Below are 27,778 nucleotides of genomic sequence, written 5' to 3'. Positions count from 1 at the left end.
GCCACACACTCTTCCCTCTCCCAGCATACACTAATGAGTCACAAGTTAACATAGAATCAGGAAGGATTTGATGAGAGCGTTTTGATTTTACTTATGTCTTGTGTATTATAATAAAGACCAATTTGCCAATGTCACATCTTCATATGAGAGAAAAGCTTCATTTTATCTCAATACAGTTGTACCTATTTCATTATTAGAAAAAATAAATATACAAAGATCTGTTATTAGTATCCTTTATATTATGGATTTGAATTGATGTTCTCAATTAGTTATTATCTGTTAAGCTTTTCTTCATAAGGCACAAACATGTGGTGGTTATCATATCAGGACAACCATCCATGACTTTCAAAGTAATTGATATTTATTCCTACACCTCACACTCACAAGATTAATAATGAAATGACATTTATGATTCATCAAATGCTGACAAAGTCTAATCAAATTTCAACTTCAAGATGTATACAACATATCATATTCAACTTCAAGATGCATACAACTTACCATATTCAAGCTCATGCCAACCACCACTTGGATATTGTTATATGTCGATTAAAGTACAATATATGTAATAAAACCATATAGTCTAACAAAAAAGCCATCATAGACCATCTATGTCGATTAAAGTACAATTCATTTGTAACAGGGGCACACTCACAATCTGAAGTTGCAAAGCCCTATGGGAAGCATCAAATTAGAAATTTACTAATCTGACTCATACTACTGTCAAAAGCATCAAAGATGCTATTGCTAGAGAACACCATGCTCCATTGTGGAGAGAATATTAGGTGCATCTGATGTCAGCGTCTGAAAATGAAACAATGTTATTCAATTGCCAAAATCTAACTGACTTTATTTTATAAACCATTAATGAATAAAAATAGACAAGGTTAGTTGAGTGAAAGTTCGATGACCACCTTGACTAGTAGGTGTTGATGCTGAAGGCCCAACATTAACAAATGTCAAATGTCAAATGTTTGATTCAACAGACCACCTTGACCATCAATGTCAAATGTTTGATTCAATAGATCATCTGTCATGACAATTTGATCCACCGCAGATATGTCCTGGCCACATGCATTTGAATCATCTTCATGATAATAAACACAACAAGACCCACAATTTAATCTCATTAATGCACAAAAAAATATGTACCATCACCAAGAGAGGGTCTTGTCAACGACGAATGATCTAGCATGAACCTGTATTTTTAAGAATTGTTAGTCTACACATAAAATTTATGGATGAACATAAAGGATTTATGACAATCACTTCAACTAAAATGCATGATAATAAATGAAAAGGTGGGTTTATATACCATAAAAATACGTCCCTTTGAATTATATCAACAGAACCCACTATGTTGACGCAAAAATCGTAATGTGATATTGTTGTATATCATCAAAAAAGACCTTCATGAGCATAAAGGTTATGCAATAGTTATATCATAAAAAATTATCAAATAGTGTTGTCTAATAACAAAAATTGTAAAGCTCATCAAATGCATGATAATAAGTCATGTTGCAAAAATACGTCCCTTCCAATTGTATCGAGTGTACTCGCTATGTGCATGCAAAAACCGTGTTGCCAAAAAAAAACGTTCATCAATAGACCTGCATTTTGAACACATCTTTAATATACACGTAACAAACTTGAACATTAAGGTTTAATGATCATTGTTTGAAATGAAATGCATGATAAAAAAATAAGGCACCATTAAAGACCTACTACTCAAGTGTGCCTGAGGGTCATCTCTTTGTTTAAGAGTATCTAGTATTGCTTCATGATCAACAGTAGTCACTGCCCATAGCTCTTTGGTCTTCGGTTTTGCTTGATGCTTCAGCAACTTGACATTTGTAGCTATAATAAGGTGTGAATACATTATAATGGTTTTGTGTCTCTCATAGTCTTCAAATGCAGGTATGCCATTCTTTCTAATCATGTATGTTCGCAACCAAGTTCCTACAACAACAACTGAACCTGTAGGATATGTGAACCCATCATCATCATCTGTCACTGGTTGTGTTAGCTTTTGTTTTCCTGTACACATCGTGCCAACCAATATTCTGATCTCTCTTCATTCCCTTGCGGTGCAACAACTGCAAAAACATGTCCCGGCTGTACAAGATCTGATAGACGATCATACTCAAGTGAACTTTCCATGTCATCGTTTGACAAGGATATTGTTTGAGATAAAGGAGTTAGATAGTGGGGAACCCACGTATCAACCCACTCACTTGACTCGCACTGATCCCAATCACACCGAACACAACTCTGACAAAAACAAGCCAACGCTCGTGTCCAAATGGTCCATGTACTTGCATCTGAGCTGAGAAATGAATGCATCTTTGAAGAATCTTTAATTGTTTGACAATCCAATCTATCTCCCACTGTTCCCTCCTCAACCAACCAAAAGAATCTGCTCACTGCTGAATCAAGAGTACCTCCATGTGACAATGCTGAACTACACCAACCAACAATAGAACGTGCATCAGAGAAATTTGCACCTAAAATCCTCAGTTGCTCCTTAACTAGAGCTCTCTTCAAACATGCACCTGCTCCATCATGCTCTCCCTTCCCATGTCCCGCCTCAAAAAAACACCAAATATGAGGTATACACCTCTCCACATGCATTCTACTCAACCAATAAAACATACGAGCATTCTTGAATTGACCCGTACAGTTATCTGACCATATTATATGTCGGTCAATTGCAATATCTTTCTCATGCAAGAACTCAAAAAAATTCTCGAAAGAATGTTGCACATACTCGGAGGAGTGTGATCTATCATCACTCATATAAAAATGATACTCCTTGATTATCCTCTTGTCCTCTTCTGTACTATCAGGAGCATGTCTATATGTAATGTGAACAAAAATAGCAATCTGGACTGAATTGTAGTACTGAGACTGTACCTCATTCTGTGGTTGCAATGTATAGTTCTCTGCAAAATCAACCACCGATACAATAGTGCCAATCGGGAAAGAGTTCTTACACATCCTGAACTGTTGATCCAACCACTGAGACCTATGGGTGTGCCTTGCATACTTGTAGAAAATATTTTCCTTAAAATCCAAAATAAAATCAGCAATACTCACTTCTCTTGAGACTAATTCACATCTAGAACCTTCACCTCCACTCTTCAAAGTATATTTCACTATCTCGTATCTTTTTTCTCAACATAATAATTTCCAAACTCGTGTTCGTTACCCTCATGAAAACATGAAACAAACTTTGACAACCCACCGCATTCTGAGCACTTCTCATTCAAACAATCATTTCTATAGAAATAGCAGCCATCATCTCTAGGGCATAAAAATAGATCTTGCAAGTCTCTTAATGATCTCGGAAATAGCATTGCACCACACTCCTACAATATCTCATTAGTATGCATTGTAGAACGAATATGACATAAAAGTTCATGGTACATTGAAAACTCCACATGGTACTTGCAACAATAGGTATTGCAAATCTTAAGAGGAACACAATAAAATGGTTTCAAAGATACAAAGGCCCTTTGTGATATTTGCAAAGTTGGATGTAATTCACAAAATTTTTTGTACAACATTGTTTGGCTTGATTCCAAGAAATGTTTGGGATGCAGTGTGCGGTCTCGGTTGCCGATTCTTAATTTCAAAACGTCCTTTACATTGGGTGACACTCTAGAATTAGAGTGCCAAAATTGTTGAGTCTCTTCCTTCACATTGTCAGTCAACTTTCTATCAACACGTGGAAGCCTCCCACCAAATGCCCATGTATCTTGTTGAAGTGGATCGTCAAGTCTTTGTCTTCATGCAAGTGCTCTATCCAAAGTTTTACGGTTTATGTTAAAATCAACACAAGTTTCTCTCCGTCTTCTTGTTCATACGAATCTTTAATTTCTTTAGCAATGGTCTCATCTTTATCATCTTTAGCAATTGAACAAAGAGTTGGCATTGCTCGGTCAATGTCTTATTGCTAAAATTTTGGTTGAAAAGTTTTGTAGCCCACAACTGAACGGTTCTTGTTGATCTCTTGCCTTCAAGATTCACAATAATGTTCTCATTGATTTCAAATAACCATTTTGGGGTTCTTGAAGGTCTTGGATTTGGAATTTGTCTTTTATCCATGAGAGGGTCTTCATTTCTAAAGTAATAAGGTGTTACATATGGTTCACTTGGTGAGGGAATTCCACCTTCAATGTTAAAGTTTTCCACATTTTCACCTCCTATGTCAAAATTTTCCACATTTTGAGCATTTTCATTATCACTTTCAACATTTTCAAAATTTTCAATATTTTCACTTTCAAAATTTACATTTTCATTTTCAGTAACTTGTGGCACATTTTCAATTTCAATTTCCTCTTCAGTTGAAGTAACATTAGCAATATTTAACATACCTTGTCTTCTCCTCCTATGACATTCTGTATCTATTTCTCTATACACTTCAACTTGGTCATTTGAAAGTTTTCTTTTGCGTTTAGACTTCCGACAACTACTACTCCCCATTTCCCTCCACACATATGCTCCTTCGTGATTGACAATGTAAGTTTTCACTTTAAAAATCTCCCAAAAGCACAAATTTGTCTCTAGCTATCTGAAACCTCGTGATCCTCGACAGAAAACATAGGACCCAGACTGTCGGCCGTTGGAATCTACAGAATGGTCCACAAACCCCTTTTTTTTGTTTTTAGTACTAAAATCGGATATCGGATATTGGATTTTATCCGATATCCGATTTTTGTACAAAGATATGTGGTCCCCCCAAAAAATTCCCGTTGCCGCCATTTATGAACTATTGCTGCCATTTATGAACTAAACTGCGACATGGAAGAAATCTGATATCCGATTAAATCGGATATCGGATTTTATTGGTCATATAGAGAGAGAGAGGGGGAGAGAGAGGGAGAGAGAGAGAGAGAGAGAGAGAGAGAGAGAGAGAGAGAGAGAGAGAGAGAGAGAGAGAGAGAGAGAGAGGAGAGGGAGAGAGAAGGAGAGGGAGAGAGGGAGAAAGAGAGAGAGAGTGAGAGAGAGAGAGAGAGAGAGAGAAGGAGAGAGAAAGAGAGAGAGAAGGAGAGAGGGAAAAAGACACCATATAATACCAAATCATGTCGTTAGGGGTCATATTGTGTCCTATGACCCCGTAGGACACAATATAACCCCTAACGACATGATTTGGTGTCTTAAGGGGTCCTATGGTGTCATTAGGGGTCATATGGTGTCCCATGAACCCTTATGACCTCTTAGGACACCATATGACCCCTAATGACACCATATTGTTGTGTCCTAAGGGGTCATATTGTGTCTTAAGGGGTCCTATGGTGTAAATATGACCCCTAACGACATGATTTGGTGTCTTAAGGGGTCCTATGGTGTCACAAGACACCATATGATCCCTAACGACACCATAGGACCCCTTAAGATACCAAATCATGTCATTAGGGGTCATATTGTGTCTTATGGGGTCGTAGGACACAATATGACCCCTAACAACATGATTTGGTGTCGTTAGGGGTCATATGGTGTCTTGGGACATCATAGGACCCCTTAAGACACAATATGGCCCCTTAGGACACAATATGACCCAAAGCGACCCAATATGGTGTCACTAGGGGTCATATGGTGTCCTAAGAGGTCATAAGGGTTCATGGGACACCATATGACACCATAGGACCCCTTAAGACACCAAATCATGTCGTTAGGGGTCATATTGTGTCTTACGGGGTCATAGGACACAATATGACCCCTAACGACATGATTTGGTGTCTTAAGGGGTCCTATGGTGTCGTTAGGGGTCATATGGTGTCCATACGGGTCATATGGTGTCCCATGAACCCTTATGACCTCTTAGGACACCATATGATCCCTAATGACACCATATTGTTGTGTCCTAAGGGGTCATATTATGTCTTAAGGGGTCCTATGGTGTAAATATGACCCCTAACGACACCATAGGACCCCTTAAGACACCAAATCATGTCATTAGGGGTCATATTGTGTCTTATAGGGTCGTAGGACACAATACGACCCCTAACGACATGATTTGGTGTTGTTAGGGGTCATATGGTGTCCATAGGGGTCATATGGTGTCTTGGGACACCATAGGACCCCTTAAGACACTTGTTAGGGGTCATATGGTGTCCATAGGGGTCATATGGTGTCTTGGGACACCATAGGACCCCTTAAGACACAATATGACCCCTTAGGACACAATATGACCCAAAGCGACCCAATATGGTGTCACTAGGGGTCATATGGTGTCCAAAGAGGTCATAAGGGTTCATGGGACACCATATGACACCATAGGACCCCTTAAGACACCAAATCATGTCGTTAGGGGTCATATTGTGTCTTACGGGGTCGTAGGACACAATATGACCCCTAACGACATGATTTGGTGTCTTAAGGGGTCCTATGGTGTCGTTAGGGGTCATATGGTGTCCATACGGGTCATATGGTGTCCCATGAACCCTTATGACCTCTTAGGACACCATATGACCCCTAATGACACCATATTGTTGTGTCCTAAGGGGTCATATTGTGTCTTAAGGGGTCCTATGGTGTAAATATAACCCCTAATGACATGATTTGGTGTCTTAAGGGGTCCTATGGTGTCACAAGACACCATATGACCCCTAACGACACCATAGGACCCCTTAAGACACCAAATCATGTCATTAGGGGTCATATTGTGTCTTACAAGGTCGTAGGACATAATATGACCCCTAACGACATGATTTGGTGTTGTTAGGGGTAATATGGTGTCCATAGGGGTCATATGGCATCTTGGGACACCATAGGACCCCTTAAGACACAATATGACCCCTTAGGACACAATATGACCCAAAGCGACCCAATATGGTGTCACTAGGGGTCATATGGTGTCCTAAGAGGTCATAAGGGTTCATGGGACACCATATGACACCATAGGACCCCTTAAGACACCAAATCATGTCGTTAGGGGTCATATTGTGTCTTACGGGGTCGTAGGACACAATATGACCCCTAACGACACAATTTGGTGTCTTAAGGGGTCTTATGGTGTCACAAGACACCATATGACCCCTAATGACACCAATTGACCCCTTAAGACACCAAATCATAACATTAGGGGTCATATTATGTCTTAAGGGGTCATAGGACACAATATGACCCCTAATGACATGATTTGGTGTCTTAAGGGGTCCGATGGTGTCGTTAGGGGTCATATGTTGTCCATAGGGGTCATATGGTGTCCCATGAACCCTTATGACCTCTTAGGACACCATATGACCCCTAATGACACCATATTGGGTCGCTTTGGGTCATATTGTGTCCTAAGGGGTCCTATGGTCTCTCTCTCTCTCTCTCTCTCTCTCTCTCTCTCTCTCTCTCTCCCGCTCTCCCTCTCCTCCTCCTCTCTCTCTCTCTCTCTCCCTCTCTCTCCTCTCTCTCTCTCTCTCTCTCTCTCTCTCTCTTCCCCCCCTCTCTCTCTCTCTAAAATATGACCAATAAAATCCCTTATCCGATTTAATCGGATATCGGATTTTTGCCATGTGGCAGTTTACTTCATAAATGGCGGCAAAGGGAAATTCTTTGGGGACCGCAAATTTTTGTACAAAAATCAGATCCGATTTTTGTACTCAAATTTTCAAATTTCGGCTTGGGAATGCTTTGGTATTACGCTTGGAAGTGACAAGCCTAGAAAGTCAACTGAAAAAACGTGTTTTTCAGTATTCCTTGATTTTCCAGACTTTACACTGGTGGCTATCGACTTTTTTTTAGCCAAAATTGATAAAACGAAAAGGGTTTTTTAAGGACGTTCCCAGCTTTCCAACAATATAAGGCTTGTCTTATTTCAACTTTAGTAAATAATAATAATTTATTTTCTAATTGAATTTTGACAATAGTCCTGATTGATATACTGATTGAAAAACACTCATAACTTTCAAACGGTATAACATTTTTTGAAACCGAAACATGCGTCACATCCTATGCTTCGTCTACTATAGGGAAAAATTAAAAAAAAAAAAATTTCATAAGGTTTTGACCAGGTTAAGGTGGTCAGACGTAGGAGTTTCTGAATTTATGAAAAGCTATAGTAAAAAAGTCATAAATAATTATTTAATTCATAAAATTTTTTTAAAAAATATGTGTCACATCCAGACACGAGTATAATAATTATATTATAAATATTATAAAAAAATATTAAGATTTGATTGTGATTAGGGTGGTCAGACATACGTCTACTTCTTTTTTTTTTTCCTGAAATTTTAGTACCACTGCATTGAAATTTGAAATTTTCATCAAATAGGATTTTTTTTTTTCCGAAAAACAACTAGTAGCTTAGAAACTACATTCAATTTTCTATATATTCTCTTCTTACATATTTTAAAAATAATGTTCACAACTTATTCAAATTTTCATGTCAAGTTGCATAACTCTGATTTTTCTGAAATTTCACTGCCACTTAAGGGCTTGTTTTGGCACACCATCATCCTGCACATACCCCTACACTTTACATAAGTAGGCCAACATCATAAATGATCTATTTTTGTGATTGTGGATATATAAGTGTGGTGTAGAAGATTGTTTTGATGTATGGTATGGCTGTATGCGAGTGAGTGGTGATCAAGAATCCGTTTTGGTGCAGTTTCACGTGCACATTCTTGATCTAGTAGTTGATCGAGATAGTGAACAGGGTAGAACAGAGCAGAACAACAAAGGTGATTCAGTCAGTATATTTGGAACTTAACCAGAACTAATCCAAGTATTGTAGATGATATTTTGGAGTTCATTTGTTGTAATTCATCATTGTAATTAATCAGTAAGGTAGTGATCCTTCTGGGGTTATAGCCCTTATTGTATTTGAGCAGTAAGCTTTAGGCAGTGTGCCTGAATGCTTGTGCATTCCCCATATTGTAATATTATTTTTCTACTAGCCATAGTGGAATAATATTGTTGGTTCAAATCCCACCGTGGTTTTTTCCATTTGGGTTTCCACATAAAAATCCGGTGTTATGATTTTGTGGTTGATTGTTTTATGTTCCTGCATTTCAGTTTCATTTTTATGCTTCTGGTGGTTTAAATTTAAGTTTGAAAATTTGCTAATCGGTAGATCACTGATTCAAACCCCCCTCTCAGTGATCCATGCATTTATGATAGTTTAAAGTTAAGTTTGAAAATTTGCTAACCGGTTTCACGAGTGTTGCCATCAATGCTAAAGGGGGAGATTGTCAGCAATTGATATTCATTGGGTAGCTTTTGATGACTGATTATTGGTTTAGGGTTGTCATTGATGGTAACTCTTCTTGAGATTCCTATCCGGTAATCAAGGATCTTGATTTCCAGAATAGGATGTCAACCGGTAGCCAGTTGACCAGTATTTCAGGATGAACAGAGCAGTTTTGATCGGGAAACTTTTCAATGATTGCGGAGCTATAAATTGTGTTTGGGATGATTGGGCCGACATAGAGACATCATTTTATCATTTTATTGGTTATTCACATTTATCTTTGGTGATCCGGTCAAACCGACATATGACTACACATTACATTAGTAGGCCGACATGATAAATGATCTATTTTGTGATTGCAGATATATGTCTAGTGTAGATGATCTTTTTGGTGTATGGTATGGTTGTCCGCGAGAGAGTGGTGATCAAGATTCCGCTTTGGCGCAGTTTCATGTGCACATTCTTGATCCGGTAGCTGACTAAGATAGTGAACAGGGCAAAATAAAGCAGAACAACAAAGGTGATTCAGTCAATATATTTGGCACTTAACTAGAACTCATCCAAGCATTGTAGATGCTATTTTGGAGTTTATTTGTTGTAATTCATCATTGTAATTAATCAGTAAGGCAGTGAGCCTTCTAGGGTTGTAGCCCTTATTGTATTTGAGCAGTGAGCTTTAAGCAGTGTTCCTGAATGCTTGTGCATTTCCCATATTGTAATATTATTTTTCTACTAGCCATAGTGGAATAATATTGTGGGTTCAAATCCTACTGTGGTTTTTTCCATTTGGGTTTCCACATAAGAATTCGGTGTTATGATTTTGTGGTTGATTGTTTTATGTTCTTGCATTTCAGTTTCATGTTTATGCTTCTAGTGGTTTAAAGTTAAGTTTGAAAATTTGCTAACCGATAGATCACTGATTCAACCCCCTCTCTCAATGATCCATGATTCCAACACCATTGATGCACCATCTATAGAGTTCCCTTGTCATTTCCCAAGATTAGGTAGATTCACAATAATAAATGTGTTTGGAATAAAAGATGATTACTCCCCACAACAAACCCAACAACTTCATTTTTATATGGGAGCAAATAAATTATGCAAAACATAATCCACAAATGATTGATAATATTAGTTCTAATTAGGTAAAATTGGTAGAGGCCCAAACCATTACATAACCACTAATAAAACAAAAGAGAGAGAAAAGCCATGGGACTCACGAGGAATGGGAACCCAATACCCTAGAGCCAGCTATCAAAAAGAACAAAAACCAAAGAGATATGGAACTAAAAACAAGTAGAACAAAACTCATCAACCCACCCCCAGCAAAGGAACAAATCGATGTCCTACCTGGAGGGGTCTTCTCAAACTTCATGTCCCAACACAAAGCCTTCACCTTCTTAGAAAAGGAGTCATTTGTTGGATCCTTTGCTAGACGAGAGAGCAGGCGACTCCGGAGTCGTAATCACCTAGGAAACTGACGCCTCCAACCCTATAGTAGGGGAAGAGTCCAACTACCTCTTCTTCTAAGCCTGATTCTTCTCAATCTCATCTTGGATAGCTCGAAGGGTTTCTAGATTCTTATTAAGCATTTCATTACTTTGCACAATCACATCCTTCATTTTTCTTTTGAGGGACACCTAGATGCTCTGAATCTCCTCCATAGTCTTAATGGATTTCTCCTTGTCCTCTCCCTAGTCAATCTTCTCATTAAGCCCCTTCAATTCTTCCTCAATACTTTTACTAAATAATTAAACTATAATTATTACAATGCTAAAATAATAAAAATTTAAAACTTAAAGGTCCTTAACAAATTAACTTGACTAAAATATTAAATAATTAAAAAATTAAAATAATTTCATAATTAACTAACAATAATATGCAAAAATATAAGATTAATAGCTATGAAACTATCTACGAGATAGTCATTAATCAACACTTTAAATAATATCAATTTTTTTAAAAAATATTTTTTAATTTCAATATATTTATATATATAATGTATATTATCTCATGTTTATTTTTTAGTAAAAATGGATAAATATATAGATTGCAAGTCAAGAACATATTATAAAAAATAATTTTTTTCAAGGCTATAACGATACCATCAATAATTTGACAACCCCTTCACAAAACCCCCTTCTCAAGCCATACTAAAAATTTCAAGATCCATTTTACATAATCAATAATGAATTTATTGATCATCTTATAAGAGACATTATAAAGAGCAACAGGGTGTAACAAGTGAAAAGACTTAGCCTCTTCTTTTTTTCAAAATAAAGGTTAGGAGAGTAAAATTGATTGCCTCAATAATATTTTTATTAGTATTAGATTCATGCACAACATCTAAAAGATCATTCTTTAAAATGTCTCATTATTCATGGAAAAATTTAGAAACCATTTAGACCAAGAGATTTACCTTTCTTCATCTAAAAGAATCCATTACCAATTCATGAAGAGCCCCTTAAATAGACCATTCATTCTTCATAAACCAAGGAGTTAATGCAATCTACAATAGGTTGTCTCTCCATACATGATGATCAATTTATTTAGAAAGAGAAAAACAATAATATACACCTTCCTTGTTAATATCTTAAGACAAAGACAAATGATTTTCTTGAAGAAAGATAATAGATGAAATAACATTACTACTTTTCCATTGAATTAATAATATTATAGTTGATATAAAATATTACTTTTCAATATATATATATTAATATTAAAAACTATGCCTGGTAAACTTTTTTTAACATGACCGGTGACGCTGGCACGACACGCCCCCCGACTCCACGTAAACGCCTTTGACCCAGAGCTATGAACCGGTGAGGCCACAAATGGGGGACCTCATCCCCACACTTCACTTGTTCAAATCCGAGAGCACAATGGTCATGCAAGCACAATGGCCCAGCAGGGATTTGAACCTTGGTGGCCGCTTGACCAATGAAGTGCTTAAATCGCGACACTACATGTCTAAATACTATTTTTTTTTATTTTAAATTCAATATTGAAACCACTATTTTCCGGCCAGCCTTAAACCACACACACTAAGCAACATATTAAGTCTAGAGGATGTTAGTCAATTTCGAGTGTTTAACACTTTTAAATTTAGAAGTGTACTCTTAGTGTGACCACACACATTAAGCAAGATATTAAGCCTAGAAAATGTCAGTCAATTCTGAATGTTTAACACTTTTAAGCATAGAAATGTTAACTTAATGTATACGATTTAAGCCGTTCCCTATTTTCCTCTACTTTGATACAAACCCAAATCAACAAAAAAAACCTCACCTCAAGTAGATATATGTCCTCATATTTCCTCATATTTGTAGGGCCAAATCCGTAAAATGTGGGCATTTTATTATGTTTGAATTGGAAAGGCAATTTGGATTAAAACATCTTAGGAGTAGCCTGAGATTTGGAGGGAATGTCCTCAAATTCAAACATGCTAGTTTTAAGGGCTCCACAATCATCCAAGATAGCGTAGGCCTCTTCGCCTTGAGCTGCATCATCTCCAATTTCTAGTACCTCATCTGACATGCGCAGAGGAACGATGACCTGGATCACTAAGCATATGATGCTCGTCACCACAATGTTCAGAACTATGATAAACAATGCAGCTAAGATCTGTATACCCAATTGTTTGGCACCCGAACGGTGCCAACGGCCATTTTGGTTCTCATAGTGGCTTGATCCGTAGAGTAATCCAATTGGTTTTGGATCGACTGTGAAGAAAATCTCACACAATGTAGGGTGGGCAAAGATGCCAGAAAGAATGCCCCCAAGAAGCCCTGCCACACCATGAGTGTGGAGAATGCCCAACGTATCGTCCACCTCGCAGAGAAAACAGAAGCGCTTGTGAAGTATCATCATTGTCATCCATGGAATGCTGCCTGAAAGTAATCCCATCACCATGGCCGCCCATGCTTGTACAACTCCTGCAATCGTTTGTCTCACACATTAGTTTTTCTAATGAAATGACATTGTATTAGAATTATAAGTTGATACATCAAATCATAATTTTGATGGATGTTACCTTTGGAATTAAGTTTCAAGATCAAATGGGTGGTGTTGAGAAGCCACCCAAAAAAACAAAAGAGAAATCCACACAAAACAATGAAATCACCTAGGCCTAACCTTATTTTTGTGTGTTGGGTATGTGTGAAGAAGAAAGAGAGAGTGAAGAGAAGAGTGGAGAGTGTAACCTGCTCCAGGAGTAATGCACACAAGACCAGTGATCATTCCTTGTACGGCACCGATGACTGAAGGCTTCCCAAATACAATCATATCGAGGCACATCCAGGTGATGAGACTAGTGGCCGTGCATATATGTGTGTTGATGACTGCCAAAGAAGCAATCTGATTTACAGCAAGGGGGGCTCCTCCATTGAAGCCTGACCATCCCAACCACAGCATACCTGCTCCTGCCAACATCAGGAGCACATTGTTGATGGGGAACTTCTCTCGATCCTTAGTCAACCTCGGGCCGACCTGTAATAATCCATAAGATTAAATATTTGATGCTTACACCATTCATAGTATTTAGGGAAAAATGCTTCCACTATGTAACATTTGATCTCAAAGGTGAACCATTAAACTAAGAATGCGTCACAATGGCATCTTTGAAAGCATTAAACTAAGGATGTATCACAATGTCATCTTTAAAAGCTTGACACTTATTTTCAAATTTGATATTTTTGTTAATTGATCTATGGTTCATTAGTGAAGTTTCATAAAGAGGATCAAATCTTGTTGAATCTAAAAGATTATGGGATTAGTCATGGATGTACAATTCTATTAGAATGAGTGGAAAAAGCAGACCTGAAACTATGCGGCTGTGTTAGTGTCAAAAAGGTTCTCAAATAAGATTTGACTCTATGTTCAATCATTGACAATTGATTGCTTTACCACTGAACCACTATAAAACAATGAAGGCACTATATATAGAATGGATGAAGAGGTATATATGTGAAACAGATAAAGAATGAAGACCTGACATTATGAAGCCATTAAAATTTGGTAGTACAAAAAAACATCATCTCAAATAAGATTTTAACCTACAACCACAAGGAACCATTCTACCATTGAGCCACTAAGTACGATCAAAAACATTAAATCTCTATATATGGTTAAGACTCAAGAGTCAATTCTTAGGTTTGAGAAATACATCAACGATTCAAAACTACTCACCCAGTAGGCAGCCGTAAACCCTGCAATGCCAGAAGAAAGATGTATAACGTAACCACCAGCAAAATCAACTGCTATAAACTTGCTGTGAAAAATTCCAGTCCAAAGGGCATATGCCCCAATGGAATAAGAAAAAGTGAGCCAGAGGGGCACGAACAACATCCACGCCTGGAAATTCATCCTGCCCAAAAGCGATCCAGCAATGAGAATGAGCGTGATTGCCGCAAACACAAACTGAAAAAACACATTCGTAGCACTGGGCAAACCAGCGGGTTCCCACTGCCCAAGAAGCTCTTTTTGCCCCATTGCCAAAAACTCTGGCCTCCCCCAAAACTCAGGAATAAGAACATTTTTCGTATTGGGATTGAAGGAAAGATCATAAGCAAAAAGTATCCACAAAACCAGCACCATTGCAAAACCATAAAGTGCCATAAATGCAGAATTGATTGCCCACTTCTTCTTCACTACGCTCCCATACAGAATGACCAGCCCCGGAACCGATTGCATTCCAACGATCGTTGCCGCAGTCATTTGCCATGCGTTGTCTCCACTGTTCAGCCAATCTGATTTTCCTGGAACAGCACTCATTTCTGCAAAAACTTGGTCTTCAGATCGAATCGCACAGTTTACAAAATTCTACTTTCTCTTCAAATTACTCACATTTACACAATGTACAGCTCTCTATGTGGGGACTTTAAGTAGAGAGGCGTAGCAACATGTTGTGAAGGTTTCTATGTTTTTCCCTTGTCAGATCGAAAATGTTGAAGCCTTGCCTTTCCTCGTAACGTAAGTTGTTATTTCGTCGTTTGGGATAAACTGGATTGTTGTTGAGAATCGTGCCCGAGTTTCATTCGCATATTATCTATATTCTTCTGTTGATACTGCTACCACTTCTTTTGAATTTGTTCGTCGTATGACAACTAATTGAAAGCCCAAGTTGCGTACCTACGTAGATTTTTGACTTTTTTTTTTTAATTGAAAAAAATACATAAAAGGAAACAAGAATTAGATAGTCAACAGAGTGTCAAGAGGAATACAATACAAACTGACCATAACAGCATAGCAGCCCACAACCAACAGAAAAGACCGACTCCACAAAGAACAAAGAACCTAAAGTTGCCCATCCACACCCAATATTTGAAAAGTTTAGAGGAAGTCCCAACGTACTGTAAATACAAGAATAGGGGAGGCTCAATCACATAAGGGAGAAAGTCTAGTATGTCATAGAGGAGTTCTAATCACATAGTATGAGTGATAATGTTTGTTCATAGATCATTTGATAGTGGAAAGATGTAAGTTTTCTTCTTTTCATACATATCATATATGAATCCAATTATAGAGTCATTGTTAGTGAAGGAAATATCGTTGTGGATGTTTCTGATAGCTCTTTTAACCAAGTTAAGCCCCCAAAGAGACTCAGTTGATCCTACCTGCAGGGGACAAGATAGTAGACAATTATAAGCCATCAAATAGAGAATCGAGGATTGGGTCAAAATCTATTACCCCTGTTGGGGTCATTGAGGACTTGAATGTGGTAGACTCCCATCATTGTTAAATCCCCTAACAAAGTCATAAGCTCGATGGAAGTCTTGCTACAACTCTCTCAATACCACTATTTGTCATCCTTTTGCTATAACTAGTTTTCACAACCCTTTCTCAACCACTGTTATTAGTTTCCCTATTAATGAACTAAGTATGGGGGGTGATCTCATCCAAACGGAGCCAGATAATTGTGATAGATTCAAGAAGAATTGTGATCTTTGACCTGAGGTTGTAAAAGGTAACCTTGTGTCCTATGTTGAGGATATGAAGGGTTTTGACCCTTCTCTCTTGGAGTAGTTTGCTCAATCTTGGGATGAGGGCAAAGTTAGTATTCGAGGTGTGGCTTTTATTGTGTCAATAGAGTCTATTGTTGCTACTACTAGTCTCATTGTGGAAGGTGCGACCTTCCCCAAAATATCTAAGGGATACTACAAGGCTGAATTCAAGAGGTTTCTAGAGTCCAGTGAAAAAGTTGCTCGTCTGTGAAATGGTTTTAATATGGAGGATCTCCCTAGTGTTTGGAAGGAGGCATTGTTGCTTCTTATGAAGTACATTACCATGGATGGCATATTCAAACACTTCCACTCCTAGTTATTCTCTATGCTGAATCATCTCAGATATGATGTGAAAATGAACTTCTCCTACTAGATTTTTTCTTCCATAGATCCCAGTCTTTTGTTGCGGCTAAATCCAAGAATGTTCTCCCACATCAAGGATTAATCCTGAGGATTTATAATTTCTATTTGGATTCAACCCTTACTAGTGGGCCCTCCATTAACCCCTCTAGTCTCCTCCTTAACCCCACCCTGGTCATGGAGCTTTCTTGAATCACTGTTTGCAAGAGCAACCCTAATACAATTACTAAACCTAAGCCTAAAAGAATACCTACCCGTGTTAATCCCAATTATTCTACCAAAAAGAAGAATGACCCTACCTCTCTTCCTAAAGAAATGATTGTCGAAGAGCCAGACGAGGAGGAATCTGCTTTTGAGGACTTGGCTTCTTCTTGGTCCATGAACTCTAAGTTGACCCTACACAACCCTAATGTGAATTTTTATGCACCTTCTTTGGGTTCCCCTCCTCCCTCCCCTATCAATTCCCCCATAAATGGGATTTATCATACATTAAAAAGAAGGTGAATGAGCTTTGTGGTGCCTATAATACACTAGTAGAAATATGGCAAATAAATGACCAAGTAAGAAACTTTTAGTCACAACAAGTAAAAATGACCAAATTCTAGTCATTTTTTGCAACACATCTATAAATGACTAATTTGGTCATCTAGTAAGAAAACACAACTAAATAATTAGTCACACAAATAAAAATGACTAATTTGGTCTTTGGATAAAATACACAACTAAACATCAAATTTATGCTTGGACAACAGTTTTACACACACACACACACACACACACACACACACACACACACACACACACCGATATGTGTGTGTGTGTGTGTGTTTGTGTGTGTTGTACCTAGCATCAGGGTCCCTCACCATGATGTTGATCATAATTAATTATTTAAATAATTCTCATTAGAAAAACTTCCAAACATCTATAAATAACTAATTTGGTCATCTAGTAAGAAAACACAACTAAATAATTAGTCACACAAATAAAAATGACTCATTTGATCATTGGATAAAATACACAACTAAAACATCAAATTTATGCCTGGACAACAGTTACACACACACACACACACACACACACACACACACACACACACACTTGGTGTGTGTGTGTGTACTTAGCATCATGGTTCCTCACCATGATGCTAATCATAATCAATTATTTTAATTCCCATAAGAAAAACTTCCAAACACAACCCTAATGGGTTGTGCAAAGAATCTCCTCCATTAAATATTGTTTTAATCTATATCATTGGATCTTTATAGGTCTTCAATGGAAAACCCTAACGTCTATTATGATGGAAAGTGACCCTATTCTCTCATTTGAACGTATCCTCAAGCTTTCTAACCCTAGACTCCTCCATGAAATCCATTGTTGCAAGTTTGTCAAAAGTGCTTTGGCTTCATCAAATAAGTTATGGAGATCAAACATTTCACCCAATGAGTTCTTGTATTTTTAAAACCCTAGATCTGATGTAATTTTTCTCTTATATCGTTTGCAGATTTCTAGGTTGGGAAGGAGTGGTGGCCATATGCATTTTTGGGAGATCAAAATCTCCATTTTATTTGTTTTGGGTTTGCACCAATTTTCTTTTGAGATTTTTTTTTCTTTCTCTCTTGTTTTCTCAATAAAACCCTAGATCTAATGTAATTTTTCTTTTGTTTGCAGGTGCAGGTTTGGAAGGACTAGCGACCATATGATATGTGGGAGATTAAAATCTCCATTTTATTGTTTACAGAATTTTTTTTGATATATATTGGTTTTTTTGTTTAGGCAGAGGGGCTACAACACGTTATATGGGTTGTCGCAACTCTATAGAGTTGCGACTCCCCATGTAAGTGGATGTTGCATTCCCCATGGGTCTGTGACACCCCCATACATGGGGTGTTGCAGCTTTGAGAGCTGCAACCCCCAATGTAAGGGGGTGTCACAGTCCCCATGGGTTGCAACCCCACCTTACGTGCAGTGTCGCGGGCTTGGGTCTGCGACCTCCCATGCAAGGGGGGGCCACATGCCCTTTGTTTTTTTTTAATAGTTCTTTAAAAAAAAATTGTTTATATTAAATTTGTTTTTTATATTTGTGATATATAAATATAAATATATATATTTTTATATAAAAATCATTTTAGTTTGTTTATAATAAGTTTATAATTTTATTTTTTTTAAATGATGTGTATATATATATATATATATATATACTAATTGACATCAATTAATGATTACAATGACTAAAAATGGTTTAGTCATAAATTTGGTCGTGTTATAAATGATCGGCAATAAACTACCACTAGTCACGTGATCAAGTTTGGTCATTTATATACAATTTTTAGTAGTTTTTAAAGTCATTTATTGTTGTTTATCTACTAGTGGTAGGAAGAATGCCATCATTCGCTAGCTTCTTAGCCAATTTAATATTGCTCTTAAGAAGAAAATCAATAGGCTGGCAGCATTGACAGAGGCTGATGCTAGAGCTTCAAGTTGCATGATGGAGGAAAAATATGAAAGGGTCTAGTTGGAAGCTAATGATCTAGCAAAGATGCTTAAGAAATGGGATAATCTGGAGGAGGAAATAAAGCTCTCGATGAAAAAGTGGACAAGAGGGAGGACATGAAAGAGACGACCAGGGTTATCATAGAGCTTCAGGGAAACCAAGAGAACTTCAAGAGGAAACTGGATGAAATGGTGGTTCTCAACAACAAAATGGTGAGAAAAATTCTAGCCTCTCTATAAGCTATCCATGAAGAGATTAATAAAAGACATGCAAAGAGGAAGCGCTAGTTGGATGTGACATTTGCTAATGCTTCAAAACCTACTACTTCATGGTCAAGGCTACTTCGAATTCCCCTACTATCTCATCAAGTAGAGGATCAAGCAAAAGACTATCTTTTTCTAAGAAAGTGGAAGTGTTTTTCCAGGACTAGCAAGCAAAAAAACCCCCACCAGGTAGACCATCTATTCATGTCTTTTATCGGGAATGTTGGTTTTTTGGTGGACTTTGATTTTTAGCTTAGTTTAGTGTCTTTTTTTTGTTGTTTTTGGTTGTCAATTGTTTTTAGTTCTTTTTTGTTAGCTCATCTATTGGCTAGGTGCTCACACTTCTCATGAGACCTCTGGTCTTAAAATAATTTTTATTATGTAAATGTTTAGGCCTATCTCGATTTTATCTAATTAGAACAAAAACTATTATGAAAAAAAAACCCATAAAATAGTATACACTTACTAAAATGTTAATTTCAATTAGAATCCCATCAAATGTAGATATAGAAATATAAAATAAACTTATAGTAAATATATCATTTATAAGGAATTAAAATTGTGAATTAGAAAATGAATTACAAGTATAATGTTAACTTACAAAATAACTAACTATGACAAATATAATCTAAACTTATAGTTAATTACATGTGGTAGATAGCAAATTGGAAAAAGTATATATAGTGGCTTGCAGAAAATTTTCAAATTGGGTTGTTTGAAAAATCCAATTGAGAGAAGGGTGTATTTATAGTCATGTGAATCTAATAAAATTATTGATATCAAACTATGCACTTTCATTTTATTTGATGTCATTCAACTCTATTGCATCGTTTTGTTGGCTAATGTCATGAAGCTAGGATTTAAGCATCTAAGATAGAGGAATGAATGGATGGATATGGTCAATTTGAAACTCTTTGAAACTATATGTAATATATTCTTATTATATGAGTAGAAATTTCTTATGTATTTGTGATAATAAATGAACTATATTATACATGCATTTGTTATTACCATATGCCATGTCACATTTTGTAGAGAAACGATGCGTGCAACTTATGTCATATCACAAAATTGAAACCAAAATTTATTTTTGTAAATTATTTTCCACCTATCTTAATAAAAAATATTTTATTTACTAAACATTTTAAATATAAACAATAATTGCATCCATTTTGATAAAAAAAAAATGAACCTTAAACAATTTAGTTTCTAATTAAATAACTAAAAAGTGCATATCAATATTTTAAATATTTTTTTTAATTTTCTATGTAATTAGTGTTAGGTCCCACTTTCTCAATTTATAAACCAACTATAGGACCATGCAACACTATTGGGCTCTCTCCTCTATAGCAATTCATTATCCCAGAATAAATAAGTATGCTCAAGCCATTAAACTTTAGTACAAATGGAAGTATAAACTAGGCAAGAGAATATTGAGAGAAGAGGAGAAATCTATTGAAATAATATAATAATATCTAACCCAATAATAGATTTTTTGAGATACAAATCTTATATCAGTGCATGCTCTAAAAATCTATGATCATATACAAATATAAAAATTAAGTTGCCTTAATATGGATAATAAATAGAGATATACATCTTCATTGGCATACTTAATAAAACTAACTTCGATGAACATAAAATATCAAAGAAAAGAATATAATTCCACCAAAATATAGCAACAACAAGAATAACACAAAAATTGCAACACAAGATATACATGGAGAAACCTTTGTAGGAAAACACTCCATCAAGAAGAGGGACCAAGCATGTATTATTTTAAAGTTTATGAGATTACAATGTATCTGCTTCCAACATTTCATTTTATGTCTTCAATCTAAAAATACTTTGTTACATGCAAATAATGATACAACTATATTATCCAAAGGTGCCAAGTTATAGGGAAGATACAGTGAGAATTCCATTGTGGTATCTCAAAACAAGAGGTAAAATCCACCTCAAAAACCATATGACCCCTTTAGTGGTCCACCTATAAACATGTTAAAACATGATAAAGAATCACGTGGCCTTCATGTCGAACCCAAGGTAAGATTGAGAGAGGGGGGGTGAATTAGTACAAAACATAAATTAATACAACACATAAACAATTAAACAAAAACACACATTCAACACATGAACACCATGATTTTCTATGTGGAAAACTCGAATAGAGAAAAACCACGGTGAGCACCTGCCCACAAAAATATATCCACTAGGTATATCAAATTACAAAAAGAGTTCACTGCTCTAGACTTGCAAACCAAGACTAACTGCTCATAGGGCGAGGTACAATTTAAGAGGACTCGCAAACCTGAGGCTAACTGCAATAAGGCAAGATACAAATATGATATGAAAAGATGGATATCTTGATCATGAAGCTATTTTTGAACTCTGCATCAAGTGACCAACATCAACACACACAACTTAGACCTTAGCTACCAACACTTTGTCTCAAATCTCTATCACAGTCTCAACACAACTTGCATATCATTTGAACACAACTCTTCTTCACTACTCTTCACCAAACCTCACTGACTATCCTCACATGATACATCTACACTCCACTCCTTATCATCATTTTTACACATGCAACTTAATCACACTTAGCCTTATATACAAGATAGCTCATCAAAGCTTGAATCAAGTTAGCCTGAACCAAAATATACGTCTCTGACCAAAAACACACACGTTGATCAACTCAAGGAGAAAGAGGGGACCATAACACATCTTTCAAAGATCAATTCACCAATCCGCAATCACCATAACATAACCAACGAGATATCCACATGCTAGATATCCATATAAGCAATTAACGGTCAAAACATACTCTCCAATGCAAATGACTTAAATCAAGATCTCCACATGATACGGTGAGACCCATAACACATCAAACAAATTCCCACAAATCATATCTGGACTTAAGGATAGGTCTGACATAGAATATCATGACCAACAACGAACAATACCACAACACTTGGAGTACACAAAGATATTTCTGAACTATATAACTATCATATCCATGATACCAAGACTATATCCAACAAATATAACCATAATAAACAACATCAGCAACACTTTTCGGACCTGGACACTTCCAAAACAATTGCAACATCAACATAGCAAGATAACTATGCACCAGAAACATTCCAGACCAGTTTGGAACAACAAGTTTGACATCAATGACAACCACAACAACACATACTTCCAACAATCTCCCCCTTTGTCATTGGTGGCAATACTTGACAAAAGCTCAGCCTGCAACCAAAACTTGATCAAATTGCAAAACAATACCTCTCTATTAGAAATGCTATAAATACTACTAAATATCTCAATGAAACTTTTCTAACAAACATATCACATCTCATCACATCTCAACATATCCCTTGTTCCTCTCCTCTCCAAGTCCTACATGAGTGTAGCTCTCAGGTTTTTGCAAGTGTGTAAGATTTACTATGAGAAAGAACCTAATTAGTTTATATAAATATTAGTATAGTAACAATGCAAATACTTCTAAATGCTCTCTTTAAAATGACTATAAGTTTCATGTGCAAAGATTTCTCCTTCTGAAAATGAAGAACAAGAGCTCTATTTATAGGGAAAATAGGGCAATGGATGGTCAAGATTGAATAATCTTAACAAGGGCCAGGATTGACGGGTTTATGATCCATGTGATGGGTTTCAACCCAATCCCATGATGACAAATGTCAACATGAGATGGCTTGAGAGGAGAGGGAAGAAGCATTAAATGCTTGAGATGACATGGAGGTTACCCTAGGAGGGTTTGGTTAGGCTTGAGTTAGTGAATAAAGTTTTTATCCAATGGATAAACTCTTGTGCAAGAGTTAATGGAGATAACCATGGTCAAAGAAATGAATGCTTGAAGAGACCCATGAGTTAAATGAGGGTTGAGTTAGAGGAAAACCCTCTAACCATGTGGGTGAGTTGAGTTTAACCATCAATGGTTATGTAAGAGCCATAAATGGTTTAGAAGACTTTGGGGGTTAACTTGTTGAAGAAGCAAAGCCTTTAATGCATTTCAAAGACTTTGGAGGTTTTGAGAGGTGACTTCTCTTTGCTTAGGAATGTGACAATAATTAGGGAGGGGGATTAGGATATTTGGAATAGATTAGAAGAATCTAAAAGGGGTTTAGGAGGCAAGTGGGTTTGGTGGGTGAGAGAAAATAGGATTTTATTTAGAAATAAAATCTATTTATTGTTGCAACTTGCATTTGTAGGAGAATGCAAGTGGGGGGGAGTTTAGAGATTTTAAATAAATATTTACTTATTTATTTAAATGAGGAAAGGGGTTAAATTAAACAAATATGCTTTATTCATTTAGTTAATTGGCTAGAGTATGGTTTAGTGAATTAATTTAAATAAATTGAATAATTTATTTAATTAATAGGAGAAGAGGTTTAAGATGAATTAATTAAATATCAATTTAATTAATTGTTGACTAATGGTTAAATAATCAAATAAATACTAAATATTCATTTAATTAAGTGGATAGATTTATGTGTCTACAATCCCCTAAACAGAATGCACCACCACTAGTACTCTTGCAGCCATCAACACTTCCAGCCCAATCTGCATGGGTATAGGATTTTGTTGGTGTAAATAATTATTCATCATGGATATTATTACACCTTACTTAAGTTTACTTAGGAAATGTATTTCATAGTAGTTTGGGTATGAGACACTTGGTTGTTTGTGCCACATTGGGATAGTGTGTGTAGGAGAAATTCCACCTTTTATGGTGTGATCTTGTTGTTACACTCCACATTCAGTGGGTGATCCACCTCATGTGAAATATTATATTGTTTCTCCTACCTACCCACACCTATTTCCTACCTACCCTTGTTTCTTATTGAGTCACATGTCATGTTTTTTGTGCTCACATATCCATTAGCCTTGCCTATATAAGCAGGTTCATATTTGTTGTATGTATCGCTTGATGATCCAGTTGACCAGTATTTTCATCTTGATAGAATATAGTTTATTTCTATCATCTATTTTGTTTTCTCTATTTGTGCTTTCCATTGCCTCTAGATCTTGGCAAAATCTCACATGGTATAGAGTGTCATTGGTTTGCTAATTGAGAGAAATTTGATGTTATTTGGGGTTGTGTATTTTGGAGTTTTCTATTGCAGGTTATTATTGAAGCTTGATGGGTCAAATCTGAGGTCATCATTGGATTGAGGAGGTCCAAGAAAGTCAGTTTTGCCTTTTGTTTCATCCAAATCGGACTTTGGAGGCCAAATCTAGAGGCATTTGAAGTTTGATGTTGCGGCGGAAATTTTCCAGAAATTATAATTTTGTAGGGAATTTTCAAATAGCGATATCTCACTCATCCAGACTTGTTTTTTCGAGCAATATTTTTTGTTTTGGGGTAGAATTTCGTGATCTATACAATGGTGCAGGATTTTTCTTATTTTTAGATAAAGGTTTTTCGGAAATCATGAAATCCCGATTTTTACAACTTTGGAGGCTTCATTTGGGCTCATATGGACTCCTTTTTAGGTGCCGTTTTTTTTTAAAGTGCATATTTTTTCATCTACTTTCATAATCTACCATCTGTTTGTAGTAATTTTAAGTAGAAATTGTACTTTCAGTATTTGACCATTTTTGGCATATTTGGTACTTGCATTTTGCTTAGATCTCAGTTTAGATCACTAGCAGTATTTGTTGAAGTCTCTTAGATCAAATTTTGAGAAGTTGTAAATTGAAATCAGAAGTCCACTTTGACTTGTTTTGCAAGTGGCCCATTGTATACGCACTAAGTATAAAGTGCCAAAATCACCATTTTGGGGGGATTTCTTGATTGAGTATTTTGGGGGGGTATCTTGTGTGATTGTGCCTATCTCTATCTTGTGTTTTTTTCATTTTGGTGCTATGGGTTCTCCTAAATTTCCACTTTTAACTCCTCATAATTATGCATCATGGAAAATTAAGGCATGGAGTAAACTAATGGAAAAATGACTCATTCATTATGTAAATGAAACTATTATAGCACCATCTGATCCTAAGGCTGATCCTAATGCTCAAATTGAATGGCTTACTAAGAATGCTATGGCACTTGGAACTCTTAGAAAGTATGTATCAGATGACCTTATTTTTCACATTGATAAGTGTACAACAATTAAAGAGGCTTGGGATATTTTTAAGAAATTGTATGGTCAAGTTGATGAGATTAAGGGCTACAAGCTTGATAGTGAACTCACAACTTTAGATCCCATGGATTTTGATACAATCCAAGATTATGTCACAAAAGCAACTGAGTTAAGAGAAAAGCTAAAGGATTGTGGAATTGACAAAAAGGATGCTCAATTGGTTTATAACTTGTTGGACAAGCTTCCTTTAGAGTATGCAGCCTTTGTATCTAGCTTTCACACCCATAGGTTAGCTCAAGGTTCCTCATACACTTCTCTCTCATTTGATTCATTCACGGAGATGTTGACACTTGAGCAATCTAAGTTGACCACGATGGGGATTCTCAAATCTTCAAAGTCACAAGCTTTGGTGGCTAATAAAGGGAATCAAAGTAATCAAGGAAAATGCAAGAATCAAAAGCAACCTAAGTCAAAACCACATCAAGATGGAGCACAATCTTCCTCTCCACAACAAGGTGATTCACCATTCTCACCCAAGAGGAAATCATATAAGGACAATCTTTTTTGTGGATATTGCAAGAAGTCAAGACATGATGAACATCATTGTTATAAGAAGGATATTGATGAGTTGAAGAATCTTCTTGAGAAGAATAGAATCAACCTACCTTCTAGAATGTCTACATCGGCTTCTTCTTCCAAGGATAAAAGAAAGGATCACTCTTTTGGGACAAATAAAGGAAAGGGACAAGCTCTTTGTGCTACTACAAGTCATGATTCAGGGGCTTCTCATCATATGGCATCTTCGCAGTCTATGTTTTCTACATTTGAGCCTTGCCACATGCCACAGATTTTGATGGGCAATCATACATATATGGATGTGATTGGGAAAGGATCTATTGCCATTGGGGATAACTCCTTCAATGATGTGTTGTGTGTACCCCACTTGAAAAATAATCTTCTTTCCATCTATCAAATCACCCATGGGGCAACTGGGAAAACTGTGGAGTTTACACCTAATTCAATTATCATTAGAGACTTGGAGAGTGGAGCTATCATTGCGACTGGGTGGTTGATCATGCATCTCGATTGTACTCTTTTTCAGATTTTGGTCCTATTGATAAGGTTGATTCTTCCTATGTTGATGATTCAGATTTTGAGGAGAACTTTGGGCATTTCAACTTGGGGATTCTCACATGTCTCCACCTTGTTTGTACCAAAGTCCAAAATCCACAGTACCTTTCAAATATCTAAAACAAAATTTTACAGCTTGCTCATATGTCACCTTCAGATTTTCCTAAAATCTAGCTACAGCCTGCATGATATCTGGTCTGGACACAGTCAAATACAACAATGCACCAATTATTAACCTATACTTCTTCTATTCAACTTCTGGAGACTCATCATATTTTCTCAACTTGCATCCAATGATTAAAGGAGTTGTAATCAGTTTTCATTCATCAAAACCAAATTTCTTCAACATTTCCTTCATAGACTTGCTCTAAGAGAAAAATTCAATTTTTTTATTGAATAACTTGCAACCCAACAAAGAAAGATAAATCACTAATTATTGACATCTCAAATTATTTTTACATCTCTTTAGCAAACTCTTTACATAAGCTATCATTTCCTCCAAATATAATGTCATCAATATAAACTATAACAATCAACAACTTATCTCCATCAATCTTGACATATAGATTATTGTCTGTCATACCTTTCCTGAAATTCTATTGAAATAATACATGTCCAATTTTGCATACCAGGCCCTAGGTCCCTGTTTAAGTCCATAAATTTCTTTCTTAAGTCTACACACCATCTTCGGATCTTCTGTCAGTTTGAAACCATCTGGCTGCTCAAAGTAAACTTTTTCTTCTAAATTTCCATTAAAAAAATGTTGATTTGATATCCATCTAATAAACTCTAAAGTTCTTATAAGCAGAAAATGCAAGAAATATATGAATAGCTTCCATCCTTGCTACCAGAGCAAAAGTTTATTCAAAGTCTATACCTTCCACCTGAGAATATCCTTTACATACCAATCTTGCTTTATTCCTTGTCACTTGTCCTTGTTCATTTAGCTTATTTCTGAATACCCACTTAGTTCCTATTACATTCTTGTCCACCAATCTAGGTACTAGCTCCCTAGTCTTGTTCTTCTTAATCTTATTTAGTTCTTCTTCCATTGAGTTTACCCAACTTTCATATTTGCTTGCTTTTTCATAAGTCTTTGGCTCAGTCATGGATAAAAATAGTAATTGACTTGATCTTGAGCTTCTGCAATCTTCCTCCTCATTTGAACATCTTTTATCTTGTCTCTAATTATCCAATTTTTTGAATAATTCTTCTGAACGTACTTGGAAAAA

At 36.3% G+C, this 27,778-nt stretch overlaps 1 protein-coding gene across 1 annotated transcript; it reads right to left on the bottom strand.

Annotated features, from left to right (window-relative positions):
* Positions 1–12,577: 12,577 nt before the first annotated feature.
* LOC131078871 (ammonium transporter 2 member 5-like) lies at positions 12,578–27,231 on the bottom strand. The gene is made up of 4 exons (XM_058016699.1): positions 27,130–27,231; positions 14,378–15,010; positions 13,393–13,678; positions 12,578–13,125 (listed from the first exon to the last, which is right to left on the bottom strand). Exons 1-4 carry the CDS (start codon positions 27,229–27,231, stop codon positions 12,578–12,580), a joined length of 1,569 nt encoding a protein of 522 aa, XP_057872682.1.
* Positions 27,232–27,778: the final 547 nt, after the last annotated feature.

Source organism: Cryptomeria japonica, chromosome 2 (assembly GCF_030272615.1).
Source record: "Cryptomeria japonica chromosome 2, Sugi_1.0, whole genome shotgun sequence".
Lineage (NCBI taxonomy): Eukaryota > Viridiplantae > Streptophyta > Pinopsida > Cupressales > Cupressaceae > Cryptomeria > Cryptomeria japonica.
The sequence above is the reverse complement of the archived record's forward strand: the minus strand, read 5'-3'. Positions and strand labels throughout refer to the sequence as shown.

Bases quoted from the DNA above. Each gene is read 5' to 3' on its own strand.
- LOC131078871 (XM_058016699.1), bottom strand. From the start codon at position 27,231: ATGGTGTGTAGACTTAAGAAAGAAATTTATGGACTTAAACAGGGACCT. The intron at 15,011-27,129 runs GTATGACAGACA...AAGAGAAAGTAG, and splicing joins TCAATAGAATTTCAGGAAAG to AATTTTGTAAACTGTGCGAT. The intron at 13,679-14,377 runs GTGAGTAGTTTT...GGATTATTACAG, and splicing joins GGTTTACGGCTGCCTACTGG to GTCGGCCCGAGGTTGACTAA.